The 14,189-nt window shown below is 45.5% G+C and overlaps 1 protein-coding gene across 3 annotated transcripts in view; it reads right to left on the bottom strand.

Annotated features, from left to right (window-relative positions):
• Positions 1-14,189, bottom strand: part of PCNX2 (pecanex 2) — a 291,197-nt gene that overhangs the window by 36,374 nt on the left and 240,634 nt on the right. For all 3 annotated transcript variants that reach the window (XM_082422950.1, XM_082422951.1, XM_082422952.1), the window contains 2 exons: positions 10,069-10,322; positions 2,315-2,548 (listed from right to left, as the gene is read on the bottom strand). In XM_082422950.1, the coding sequence (XP_082279076.1) occupies positions 2,315-2,548; positions 10,069-10,322 (488 nt within the window). The remainder of the gene's footprint in view (positions 1-2,314; positions 2,549-10,068; positions 10,323-14,189) is intronic.

Genomic DNA, 14,189 nt, shown 5'->3' with positions numbered 1-14,189 from the left:
GTCCAATGCCCACCTTAACCCTGGGCGACGCCCACCTTAACCGTGTCCAATGCAGGGCACAGGCACACCAGCAGGGAGAGAAGAAGTATGGGAATCAAGTGCAAATGAGGGTTTTCTGTTGCCTCAACAACGAGAAGCCCACTGAGCTGACCATAACTTCAACAATTAAATGAAGGGGGTCATCCACAGCTTAAAAAGAGGGGCATGGGGAGATGCAGAAGGAATTTAAACTTAAAGCCTCTTTTGCAAGAAAAGCAGAATAATTTCACTTTTATGAGCCCGCTGAGGAAAGAGGAGTGCCACCATTGCGGGGATAGCCAGGAAAATCAGTAGATTCTCTGACTATTTCAGCCACCAGGAGAGGCTCAGCGAGGGTTAAGATCTCAGCACACATTCTTCTGGCTGCATCTGGAGGAAGCAGACTCTCCCACCTGTTTCCCATCACTCATGCAAAGGTCAAGGACCTGGGCTAGTGTCATAATTTGGTTTACCCTCTACAGGTCACACAACACACCTCATCAGCTGCTGAGAAGGCCATTTCAACTTGGATCTACCATTTCCTTCAAAAACACATTGCGAGAAGCTTTCCAAATCCCGAGAAGCAGAGACGACCGACCCCCTCCACATGCCTCCCTCCCCTTTCTCCTCCTTGTCTGCTTCCTTGTCTTTCTTTTCTAAGATGTCATTGTCCTTGGTTTCATTTCTAAGAGGCTGCTTTCATCTCCAGAAGGGTCCTCAGCACGTGAGCAACAATGCACGCGCGCACACACACACACACACACACACACACACAAACCTACAGGAGTAGCTTGGACCGTCTGATTGCTAAACAGAACGTGCTGGTCCACGATTCAATACGTTCAGCAAATCCTCTGCATTTCAGCACAGATATACTCTGTACGGAAATCTCAAAAAGTAACTCTAAACAAAGAAGTGTCCAGAGTTTTAAAACCGTGAAGGAGGCTTAACACTGCACTGACTCTGAACACAGTAAAGAGGAAAACGTACCTTCAAGGCCCCTTCACTGGAGACATGGTATATGAATTCTTCCATTTCATTTTGCTTAATTGTTAAAACAAACATTTATCCAAATACTAGTGTCCTGGGACTTCCCTGGTGGTGCAGTGGTTAAGAATCTGCCTGCCAATGCAGGGGACACAGGTTAGAGCCCTGGTCCGGGAAGATCCCACATGTCGCAGAACAACTAAGCCCGTGCACCACAACTACTGAGCCTGCGCTCTAGAGCCCGTGTGCCACAACTAGTGAGCCTGTGTGCCACAACTACTGAAGCCCGCGCACCTAGAGCCTGCGCTCCGCAACAAGAGAGGCCACCGCAATGAGAAGCCCACGCACTGCAACAAAGAGTAGCCCCCACTCGCCAAAACTAGAGAAAGCCCACGTGTAGCAACAAAGACCCAATGCAGCCAAAAATAAATAAAATAAATAAATTTATATATATTAAAAAAAAAGCAAATACTAGTGTCCTTCCTCGCCTCTATTTCATTATAGTCTATAGTATAAGAAAGAGATTATTAGAGAAATGCAAATTAAAACTACAATGAGGTATCATCTCACACCAGTTAGAATGGGCATCATCAGAAAATCTACAAACAACAAATGCTGGAGAGGGTGTGGAGAAAAGGGAACCCTCTTACATTGTTGGTGGGAATGTAAATTGATACAGCCACTATGGAGAACAGTATGGAGGTTCCTTAAAGAACTAAAAACAGAACTACCATATGACCCAGCAATCCCACTACTGGGCATATACCCAGAGAAAACCATAATTCAAAAAGACACATGCACCCCAAAGTTCATTGCAGCACTATTTACAATAGCCAGGTCATGGAAGCAATCTAAATGCCCATCGACAGACGAATGGATAAAGAAGATGTGGTACATATATACAATGGAATATTACTCAGCCATAAAAAGGAACGAAATTGGGTCATTTGTAGAGACGTGGATGAATCTAGAGACTGTCATACAGAGTGAAGTAAGTCAGAAAGAGAAAAACAAATATTGTATATTAACGCATATATGTGGAACCTAGAAAAATGGTGCAGATGAACCGGTTTGCATGGCAGAAATTGAGACGCAGATGTAGAGAACAAACGTATGGATACCAAGGGGGGAAAGCGGCAGGGGGGAGGTGGTGTGATGAATTGGGAGATTGGGATTGACATGTATACACTAATATGTATAAAATGGATAACTAATAAGAACCTGCTGTGTAAAAAATAAAATTAAATTTAAAAAAAAAGAAAGAGATGGTCTTTACAAGGCTCTCCTCAGCCCCACCTCCCCTACCTACCTCTTGCCTCTTCCGTGCGCAGTACTGAATCCACTCCAGGTACACGTTGCAGTAGCTGGCTCGCGTGATCCCCTGGAGACACGGGACATAGTCGTCATCGATGTTCATGCTGAACATCGCAAGGTCGCGCTCAATGTAGTGCCACTTGGCAAAGGGCTGCAGGGACTTGAGAAGGGATTCGTTTTTGATCCAGGAGAACAGTTTGGGGGACGTCACCATATAGTATATTATACTCTGCCAAGAGAAAGCAAGACTTTGAGCCCTTATAGCCATTCCAAAGCCAGAAAGACTTTTTCAACTATATTTCATAAGGTAAATCAACATCAGGGAGGTATGAGACATGAGATCCCCACAGGTGGTATCATCTGTATTTCCTGCTAGATTTAAGGCACAGAACCCACTGGAGATGTTTTAAAATGTTCTCTCTTGAGAGTCAGTGGAGGGTAGAGGGACGTGAGAAGAGGAGAACGCTAGCAGAATGCACCAGAACAGAATCTCCTTGGTGAGAGAGAATGACAGCCAGCGCCATCCTTTCTGAGAGATGCACACAAAAGCATCATGGTTTCTTTAGGCTTCCTGGAGGCCAGGCTGGGCTGATGTTGCTTGGAGAGATCAGGGCACGTCCTCCTCCAGGGCCTCAGACAAAGAGTGTGTCATGAGCTAAAGCAACAAGGTACTTATGGAAAGTACTTATGATGTGAAATTGTTCACACACACACACACGTATACATAATCCTGGGTACCCAGACAGTGGACATCTGTGATGTCTTCAAAAATAACCCATGTGCCCTCCTACATCAGACATTCCACTTATGAATCCAACTGGGGAAAGCGCCACCCTCGGGCTTTATGATTCTGAGCTACAGATTTACTGAAAGCCATCTTATAGTTTTCGAATGAGTTCATCCTTCAAGAAGGCTAGCATCCAGCCTGGAGAAGTAAACATGTGACAGAGAAAAAGAAAAATCCAAGCCTGCTGTGGACACATCAGGGACAGACGGTAGTATCTACGGACAAGTCCCTTGCAACCTCACTCCTTTCGTTATCACAGGAAAAGGGAAGTGGCTGGTGCCACCGGGGCTGAGATGGGTCCGGGAACACAGCTTGCGTCCTATATGCAAACTGACAGTGACGGGAGGGGCAGGGGCGGCGTTTGATGCAAAGAAGGCAGTAGCTCCTGCTCCCGTAGAATCCTACCCTTCACTGATGGCCTTCTCTGATTATAGAAGGCATTCTGGCCAAGCGAGAAGACAGAAAGTAACGCACACAGGATGAATGTGAGCAGGGCTTAGGCGATGGAGGTGAGTGGGCAGAGGGGCCCTTTGCTAGGCAGCACCCCCCAGCTCCCCTCCTCTTCCTCCCTTTAGCCGGGACGTGAAATCCAGAGCGCCAAGGTCGGAGGTTGCCGAGGTGTCTGATTTCAGGTTAGTGCAGGAGTTTGAATGCTGAGCGGACAGACACGAGTGGTCTCTGGATTTGGGCAAAACCACGGCAGACGCCTGACTCAGCCTCCCTCTGCTGTTAGGACCGACGGCAGCCTGCATGCTGGAGACGGCTCATCTGTGGCTCATGGTGTGTGGTCTTCCTTCTTTGGGGCATCATCTCTATTAGGCTCCATCATCCACCTGACCCCCAAGCGGGGGAGCGGAAGCATGAAGTCCGCAGACAGTAAGCAAAATTCAGTAGTTCACATGTTTCCCCAAGCTCTGCAGCTTCCAAGCAGCACTGCTGGCCTTAGGAAACCCCTTCAGGGGAGGGAGGGAGGGAGAGAAGGAGGGAAGGAAAGAGGAAAGGAGGAAGAGGCCAGGGGAAGCTGAAAGCAGAGGGGCAAAAGACAGAGGCACTAATCATGGCCACTCTTCATCGCCGTTTTGAGGTTTAAAATGAGATCATGCGTATGAAGCGCTTAGCACCTGGCCTGGCACATGGGACGTGTGCAAAAATCTTAATAATCATCATCTCTTTGGCATCTATGACTTACCTACCCCGCAAGCTTGAGGCCCAGGGCGGGCAGCAATAGCAGAGCTCAGGAGAGGTTTCCAGCAGGGGATTCGGAAAGAGGAGACAGCTGAATCTCCCGTGGTCACCAGAGTGCACATCTAATATTCATATACGTAAATCAAGACTCTGGAGGGTGTTTTATTTTCTACCAGCTGGCGGGGTAACGTAAAGCTTCCATGAGGTAGACGGTCTAAGTGCTCGGTCCAAAGTCACGAGCCAAAGAGGAAACGTGACCGCGATCAAAGGCACGGCTTCTCAGCTGACAATCACAAAGGCAAGAAAGAAATCTGGTCTGTCTAAACACCTGGCTCGAGCAAACATCTGGTCTAGTTTTTCCTCGATACATCCTAATCACGTGTACCAGACAGAAATAACAAACAAAAATGGAAAGCTGAGCGTTAACCTTTTCACTCGTTTCTAGGGAGGAATGAAAATAACCCCTCCACCGATGAAGTCAGAATAGTTAACAAGGACTTCGAATCCCAGAGGCTCAAACTCCCTCCTCTAGTTCTGGCAAAGTCTTGCAGCGCTGGCTTCTGAGTGGAACGCTTGGCTCTCCCTCGGTGTCAGTACCAACTCCTCTCACTGGGAGGAAACAGAACAACTCCAACTGGCTGCAAACCGTACCCCGTTTCCCCTTTATTTAGGCAGAGATTCTGTCAATGAACGGTGTGAAATCCTTCAGAATCTGTCAGGATGAAACGGATCTCACACTAAGTCAAACTGCTAAGTCAGGATGGTGACACGAATTGACTGCACAGAACCTGATCTGTGTTGAAAGCAGGGCCTCTTCTGAATTAATTCACCATATCTGGCTCCTCTAGCAGGGACCCTCCTGGTCTCTCATTTTCATCGTAGATCAGCATATTCTCCCAGATAGCGCATTCTAGGAGGGGGACCTGGCAGGCAGGGCCACATCCCCGGGTGTTTCCACCGTATCCTGCAGGGCAGGTGATAAGCGTATCTCCTTTCTAAGAGCTGGGCAGAAACAATGGTGGCTGGGAAAGCAGGCCCTCACAGAAAGCTGATTTCTTGACGGCTACAGGGTTTTAATCACTAATGAATGGAGGAGAGATGGACAAGGCACCAGGGAAAACCTCCAGTCGTCAGAAAGGCAATGATTTCAAATATATTCATAGAGGGTGGGGAGAACTGACCCAGTTTATTATGAGATTAATAAAAAAAATCCTTTTGTGCAAAGGAATTATTCCAAGCTTTTCTTTCTGTCCAATAAAAATAATAAAAAGAATGAAACCAAACCCCTGAAACTTGAAGCAATTCAGGGCTACAAAGGCAATTTCGTTCACTGAGTAGCCTAAGCCAAAGAAGAAAATACTCTTTTTTTTTTAATTTATTGGAGTATGATTGCTTTACAATGTTGCATTAGTTTCTGCTGTACAACGAAGTGAATCAGCTGTATGTATACATATATCCCTTCCTTCTTGGACCTCCCTCCCACCCCCCCCATCCCACCCATCTAGGTCTTCACAGAGCACCGAGATATAGCTCCCTGTGCTATACAGTGGATTGACATCTATTCATTTGGTTTTACCCTCAAGTGCTGTTTCTTCTGTCCTCATAGGCACTCAGCACTCCTGAAATTTCCTTGAACTAACTGTACCAGGGAGATGAGTACAGTTTCTGAGCTGCCGGTCCCCGAAGGGTAGGAAGGCACTGAGTGTGATGTTTAGACAAAGTTTCGTGTGAACGGGCCTTATTGGTGCTGATGTGAGTTACCAGGAGGTACCACGAGATCCATCTGTCCCCAAATCTCAGCCTCTCCTGAGCACTGATTCTGTTTCTATTGAGCACAAATGTCTGCAGTGGTCCCCAAGCCTAGTTGCATATCCAATCACCTAGGGAACTTATTTCAAAATATAGGTGTTTGGGGCACTCCCCAGGTGCACAGAATGGGAATTTCTGGGTAGGACGTGGCAACCTGTAATGATCTGGCTGGCTGGGGGATCCTGATGCCACAGGTCTGCCCCCTGGCTCCTGGGAATCGCCCGACGGGTCACAAACCATCACCCTGTGTGTGCCTCTCCTGCCCCCACCCCCAAGCTCTCATGTCGGCATCACTGCCCGCTCGTAGAAAACAGGGTCAATGGACTGTCTTTCCACAAGCCCACTGTCTCCCGGCGGACTCTGGGGGCCTCCCTCAGCCCTCCGCCACTCACACGTTATCCTGGGTTTGTTTATCAGATTGCAAACTGTCATTTCAGAAAACGTACAGGGAATCAGGAGGCGTGTTGCCAGGAGCTAGTGTCACTGAGTCCAAGCTCCCTCTGCTTGCCGCACGACAGGCCAGTAAATCGGGAGACGAGGTGCTGAGGCAGGGAAGACGACTTTGTTCGGAAAGCCGGCAGACCGAGAAGACGGCAGACTAAAGTCTCAAAAGAACCATCTTATCGGGGTCTGGATGCCAGTTTCTTTTATAGAACAGAGAGGCAGAGGGGGTGAGAAAGTAAAGTAAAAAGGCCATAAGTTTTGCCAATATCCCCTGGAATGGCCAGCCTCGGGCAGGGGGTGTGTTAATTTCTTCTTTCTTGCAGCCATCCACAGGCGGACAGGGTCCGGATGTTGCCCTGCACAAAGGCACTTTGGTTTAACCTTCAGGCAGAGGGTCAGGGTTCCCTGAGGCGGGCCATTATGTATAGACAGTACCCTTTTAGTGAACAAAAGCAGCGGAAAGCAAAGGTTAAAGTAAAAGAAACAGATCCAACATGGAGTCCGATTTAGCTCTTCCCTGTAACGTTAGGAGAGGAGGAATGTGAAGGGACAGAGAGAGACATCAAAAAGGCAGGTCCTGGCATGGAGCTCTCCCCAGGCTTCTGGAAAAGCCAAGCGGGTGGACCCAGAGGGGGCACCTCAGCCCTTCGCTCTCCCCTCTCGCCCACTCACGGCGACCTGCTGGCCCCGTCACGTGAGGCCTGTCTGTCCACACGTCTGGACCACGGAAAAGCCGTCTATGGGGAGCTCCAGATTCACAGAGACGTGGCTCAATCTTGAACTCCATCCTCGCCACTAATGCCTGGAGCAGATCCTGCAGACTCTTGCCTACACCTGGATCTCGTCCGTCCAGACTGGATGGCTCAGATTCTGCATTACCTGGAACCTTCGTTCATCTAAAAACTACGGGCACCTCCACAGGTAAGTCATCACACTCAGGTCTGGGGGCCCACAGAGGGAGCAGGGAGTTGCCAGAGGGGAAAGAGAAAAGGTTTCTGAGGACGGGGAGGCAAATGGCAGCCTGGACCCCAGGGAGGATGTGAGGGGGAGCTGCCCTGGGAGCTCAGGTTGAAAGAGAAGCGCAGGAAGAGGGGGCTGGGATACAGCCATGCAAGGGCGGGCATGGGGAGGGCACACACGCATAGGAAAGGGTGGGGATGGAAAGCCCATCAGAAATAACAGCAGAGGGCTCTGCTGGCACACAGACAGCCTTGCCCTATTCTTCCAGTCTTTTTTATCGATGGCTGTTCAGCAGTTACTTGTGTTTTCGGTGTGCTCATGAGAGGTGAGCTCAAGGTCCTTCTACTGCACCATCTTGAACTGCCCCTTCTGTCCTGCCCTGTTCTTGAGGCACCAAGGAGACATGTGGCTCCAGAGCTCATCCATCTGGTCCATCTAGACTGCTGTCCCCAGCTGCCACCTCGGAGTAAGCTCCCAGCCCTGGCACGGCTGCAGTCGGCCCCTGGATCTAGCCCCCCTGCAATGACCCCATCCTGTTGCCACCTAGAACTAAAGCGGATCCTCAAGGGACCCTCTCCTTTGGGAGGGAGGCACCAGAGAGAGCTGGTTGCCATTTAACATCTGTTTTCTCCTTTTTCCATGACACACAATTTCTGTCTGGGTTCATGGCTGTCCAGAATACCCTTTCTAGATCCCCCTCGAAGCTGGCATATGACAATCTTCTGGCCAATGGGACACAGCTACAGAGTACTGTGGTAACTTTCAGGAACCTTCTTTTCTTTAAAAAAAAAAAAAAAAACTATATATTTTATTTATTTATTTAGGCTGCGCCAGGTCTTAGTTGCGGCATGCAGGATTTTCATTGCTGCATGCGGGCTCTTAGTTGCGGCATGCATGCAGGATCTAGTTCCCTGACCAGGGATCGAACCTGGGCCCCCTGCATTGGGAGTGCAGACTCTTAACCACTGGACCACCAGGGAAGCCCCTCAGGAACCTTCTTAAGGAATAGCTTGTGCATGCCCTTGGCCTTCCCTTTCTGTGTCCCTCTCTCCATCCATTTAAGCCTTAAGATGGGGGAGACACTAAAAATGTTGGAGCTGGGAGCTGGAAGGAACCTTGGTCCCTGAGGACTTGGAGCAGAGCTTCATTTACGTGTGAGAGGAATACACTTCCTGCGTGTGTGTGCCACTGGGATCTCACGGCCCACTGCCAAGTCTAATACCAATTGATGGACCCAATTTCCCGAGAGTTGACTCTGTGAAAAACTTCTTGGCTCTCAGACACAACGGTCGAGGGAACAAACATGGAGTTGCGAAGCAAAAGATCACAACTTCCTGATTCACTTCCCAAATCTTCCCCAATGTGTGTGAGGTTGGGCAAACATTTACCATTTTGTGTGAGGTTTGGATGTAAAGTTTTGCATCCCTCTAGCACACACGAAGGTGGGGAGCACGAACTGCTCAAGCTGTTTTAAATATTCTGCCACAGAACATCTCTGTCGCTCCAACATTTCTTGTTGCAATAACCTTGCGGTGTAATCATCAGGAGTTCTTTAACCTTCTGACTCTCATAGTCTGAATTCTATTTCCTGAACAATTTAGCAGCTATTGCTGCAGACGCTGGGGCTCCCCCCAGGAGTGATTTCCAGTTTCTAAATGTCCTCCTTTTCAGTTGATGGAAATTCCTGAAACTTCAGGGGCCCGTGTTATCTCTTCATTTTGTATTTCCTTATTTCTGCTGGACCACTTGTCTCAGCCTCAGCTGGCAGAGAGTTTGGGGTCTCAGGTGGATGAACTTCTTCCTCGTGAATGGCATTAAAACGTGGACCCTTCTGAGGACCATCCAGGGCTTTCACCGTACAAAGTGGTGCCTCAGAACAGGAGCCGTCACAGACACCCTCAGTCACGGACACCCTCGCCCGTCCCGCCCCCCTTAGAAAACACTTTCGCCCCTGTTATCGTGCTGCATCCTTGGTCAAGTCTCACATAAGTCTCCTCTAGGAGATTTAGTCAAAACCAGCACACGTTCTGAGGCCGAATACAGGTTGAGCAGATGTAGGTACCGAGCAACTGAATAAATGTACTAGTCCCCATACGAGTAAGAAGAAAAGGCTGTCATAGCTAATCCTGATTGGATCATTTAACTCTATTTTTGCATTTTTATCATGAACTTAAAAAATTAACCCTGGTTCTAAAAGGTAGAAATTTGCAGAGCCTCTAAACTGATCCTTATCACTCGTAAAAACTGAGGTCTGGTCATACTTCCAGGATGTTTCCATTTGCCAAGCAACTCACGTGGTGTTAAAAGTGGAGAAGAAGATCTAGGCAAGAAAACAGACTACCTCTTCGTGCCCAGGCTTAGGATATGACTTGGGGCATGCACGTCAGGCCAACCCAAAGCCCTCGAGGCTTCTTCACGAAACCGGTGGCTCCGAAAACCTAGCTAAGCCTCTGATTCACAAGCTGTGGAGAAGCTTCCTAAGCTCTTTACACAGCTTTCCAGCAGCCTCTGGAGCCAGCCCGGCATCATTACTCAGACAAAGGGTCTGGGACCCGGAACAATACCTTGATGTAGTATCGGATGAGTATCCTTCGGAGGTCAAACACCTGCAGCATGCTGGCCGCGCTGTTGTCCGTGATGCTGTAGCCCTCCAGGATGTACTGCGCTCGCGCGATCTCCCAGGTGAGCCAGCGGAGGTTAAAGGCGGCGTTGCAGGACAACAGGTGGAGTAGGTGACCTGGTTTGCAGCAGCAGCAGCCTCTGTCATCCTCATCGCCCTCTGTGATGGCTTCCACCTCCCTCTGCTGGCAGTAGGTCCCTGGCAGAGTAACAAACACGACGGCAGTTGTAAAGAGGTCACAGGATAACCTTTGTTTCGAATGGATTTTCCCCTTACCCTTATTGAGGGAAAGATGCTGAAGACAGTCTAGAAATCAGGAGATTTGTGTAGTGCTTAGTTCAAACAAGTACCTCCAAATAAGCCACCAATCTTACAATCATTAATGCTTTTTTCTTTTTTTGGCCACGCGGCATGTGGGATCTTAGTTCCCGGACCAGGGCTCCAACCCACGCCCCCCTGCACTGGAAGCACGGAGTCTTAACCATTGGACTGCCAGGGAAGCCCCACAATCATTAATTCTCTTATTCATCCATATCCCTTCTGATTCTCATCTCCTCCTGGTTTTTTTTGTGTTAGAAGAGACACAGTCTCATGGTGGTCATGGACGCGAATGGCCAAAATGCAGGATGGTTATATCCTTGAGTTCTCCTTTCCAGAAACCTGCAGGTCATGGCTGAGCAGATAGGAGGCTAAAGAAGGTGGCAGGTGGAAAGGTCTGAGAGCAGCTAGGTGCATGCTGAAGTGTTTCCAGGAGGGGTGTCCTGGAAGAGCTTCACAGCCTAAGTGCACCACCTCACCTCACGTGACTGGGAGTGCCGGGTGAGCTGAGTACATTTCCAAAGGAGCTAGTTCTAAAAACACAGGATAACGGGCGTCAACTATCTTTGCTAAATGACACACCATATCTTCTTTAATATTTTTGTTAATGATTTGAGGGGAAACATATACAGTATGCTAATGACATGAGATTACTGGTACCTCCTGGAATGCAGAGTTACGATCTAAGGACATCCTGCCAAACGGCTTTGGCAGCCTGAAACTAATACACTGAAAATTAGTAGAAATAAATGGAATGTCCTGCACCGTGGTTCAAAAAACCAGCCACACAGTTCATTACTATATAGTAGCATACTTAACAAATACTTTGGTAATTTCTTTCAACATACGAACCCGAAGTAGGATAACACTTGAAAACTGAATGTGATCTTGATACCATCAAAACAAAGGAATAGCAAGAGTCAGAATATACCTCGTTTTACTCCTTCGGATGCTACACATAAAGGGTTACTGATAAAATGAAATAAAACTAGATGATTTGGGCAAGTTACACTTTCTCCATTAAAAAAATAATAATAGTACTGATTTGAACAAGATCATACAGATTGTTAGTTACGTATCAAGAAAACTACAGGGTTGTAAAATAACTCAAATTATGTTACTGAAGAATGACTAAAAGATCCAGGGACTTTGACTTTGCATAAAAGAAGACTTTGGGGGAGACAATGGTCGTCTTCAACAACTATCTGAAGGGCTATTGTGGAAATGTGAACTTGATATTCTCTGTAGTCCCAGAGGGCATTATTATAACCAATGGGAAAAAGCTTCAGGGTATAGCGTTTACTATAACAAAGGTCATTTTAACAACTATGAGTTCAACAATGAGATGGGCTGCCCTATGAGGATAAGAGGATAAGGAACGAATTAGGGATGACAGGACAGTAGTAATAGGTGCTAATAACCATAAGTACAAACCACTTAAACCAAAGTCACGGTGAAGAGAAGAAAAGAAATGAGAGAAGATAGGAAGGACAGCCAATCAACTGGGGTAGTTGTTATTGGTTGTGGTGGTGGTGGTTTGTATCTTTTTCAAGGTAATTGAGTCCTTAGTTATTGACAGAAGGAAAAAGTAAGCACAAAAAAAGTAAGTTTTTCTCTATGAATTGCTTTAGTTGTAGCCCACCAATTTTTTATATTGTGTTTAAAATTTTCATTCAAGTAAATTGTTTTGTAACCCACCTACTCAGTTTTTATTCCTTACAGTTCTGTTATTAGGTGTATGCATATTTAGGACTGTTTTGTCTTCTTGATGAATTGACTCTTCAGTCATTATGAAATATCTTTATTTTGGTAACATACCTTGTCTTGAATCTGATATTAATACAGCTATTCTAGCTTTCTCATAATTAGTGTTTGTAAGGGATAAAACTTTCTGTCCTTTTGGGACTTCCCTGGTGGTCCAATGGTAGAGAATTCACCTTGCAATGCAAGGGATGCGGGTTCGGTCCCTGGTTGGGGAACTGAGATCCCACATGCCACAGGGCAACTAAGCCTACGCGCCACAACTACTGAGCTCGAGCACCTCAACTAGAGCCCACGTGCCCTGGAGCCTGTGCGCCACAACTAGAGAAAAAAAACCTGCATGCCACAACTAGAGAGAAGCCTGCACTCCGCAATGAAGAGCCCACGTGCCCCAACAAAAGATCCCGCATGCTGCAACTAAGAGCCGACGCAGCCAAAAATAAATAAAATTGAATTAAAAAATAATAAATAAATCTTAAAAAAAAACTTTCTATCATTCTACTTTTAATCTATCCATGTCTTTGTATTTAAAACATATCTCTTGTAAACTGCACACAGTTAGGATTTGCTTTTTTATCAGTCTGATAATCTCTACCTTTTAATTACAGTGATTAGTCCATTTACATTAATGTGATTATTTATATGACTGGGTATAAATCAACCATCTTGCAGTTTTTTTAATTCGTCCATTTTTTTTTCTTTGAATTCTTTCCAATATTTGGGGGCGGGGGGAGCGTGCTGAATAACTTTTAGTAATTTACTATGTATCAGCTTTTAAATCAGTTAGCTGTAACTCTTTTATTTTTTGCAGTTTCTCTAGGAATTATAATGTGCATTTTTACCCTATCACATGGGTAAAATTCATACTACTCTTCCTGTAATGTAGGACTATTACAATGGTATATTTAATCCTTCATGTCCTTTGTGTTATTGTTGTCAAGCATTTTACTTTAATGTATATTAACATTTAAACCCCACAATAGTTTGTTATTATTTTGCTTTAAACAATCAATTTTGTAAAGGCTTAGAAAGAAAAAAAATCTTTGCTTACATATTTACCATTTCTGGCAATCTTCATTCTTTCATGTAGAATCAATTTTCCATCTGCTATCATTTTCTTTCAGCCTAAAGAGTTTCCTTCAATATTTCTTACAGCACAGGTTATCTGGTGATTATGTCAACTTTTCTTTATCTGTAAAAACTTAAATTTTGCCTTCATTTTCCTAGATGTAGAATTCTGGGTTGACAGTTTTATTTTCCTTCCAGCATTTAAAAAATATCATTGCATTATTTTCTGGCTTGCATTATTTTTTAATGAGATGTTAGTGATTAACTCACATAGTTATTTCCCAGTATATTATGTGTTTTTAATTTTTCTCACGGTCTTGATAAAATGACGATAAAAAATCTCAGACGCTCTTATAATTATTCTTTAATTTTCAGCAATTTGATGATCATGCACTTAGGTTTGGTTTTCTTTGTGTTTATCCTGCTTGGGGTGTGCTGAGCTCTTGGGATTTATGAATTGATATTTTTCATTAAATTTTTAAATTTTTTGAATAATATTTCTTCAATTTTTTCTGCCCCTGTTTATTGCTTCTCCTTTTGGGATTCCACTTATACATATGTTAGGATGCTTGATATTGTCTCACACATCACTGAATCTTTATTTTCTTTAATCGTTTCATTATTTGCACATCAGTTTGAATGGTTTCTATTGCCTTGCTTCAAGTTCATTGATCCTTTTTTTTCCTGTTAAGCCTATCCTCTAAGTTTTTCATTTCAGACATTGTGTTTTATTCATTTCCAGAGTTTCAGTTTTTTTCCAGTCAATTGATAGTCTCAATTAATTCATTCATTATGATAATTTTCCTTTGAATTCCTAAACATATTAATATCTGTTTGAAACTTCTTTTCTGTTAACTCCAACATCTTTGGGTGTGTTTCTATTTTGTTTTGTTTTGCTGGTTATGGGTCACTTTTTTT

This window comes from Balaenoptera physalus, assembly GCF_965194825.1.
Source record: "Balaenoptera physalus genome assembly, chromosome: 14".
In the NCBI taxonomy this organism is placed as follows: Eukaryota; Metazoa; Chordata; class Mammalia; order Artiodactyla; family Balaenopteridae; genus Balaenoptera; species Balaenoptera physalus.
Note: the sequence above shows the minus strand (reverse complement) of the source record. Positions and strands in the feature narration are given on the sequence as shown.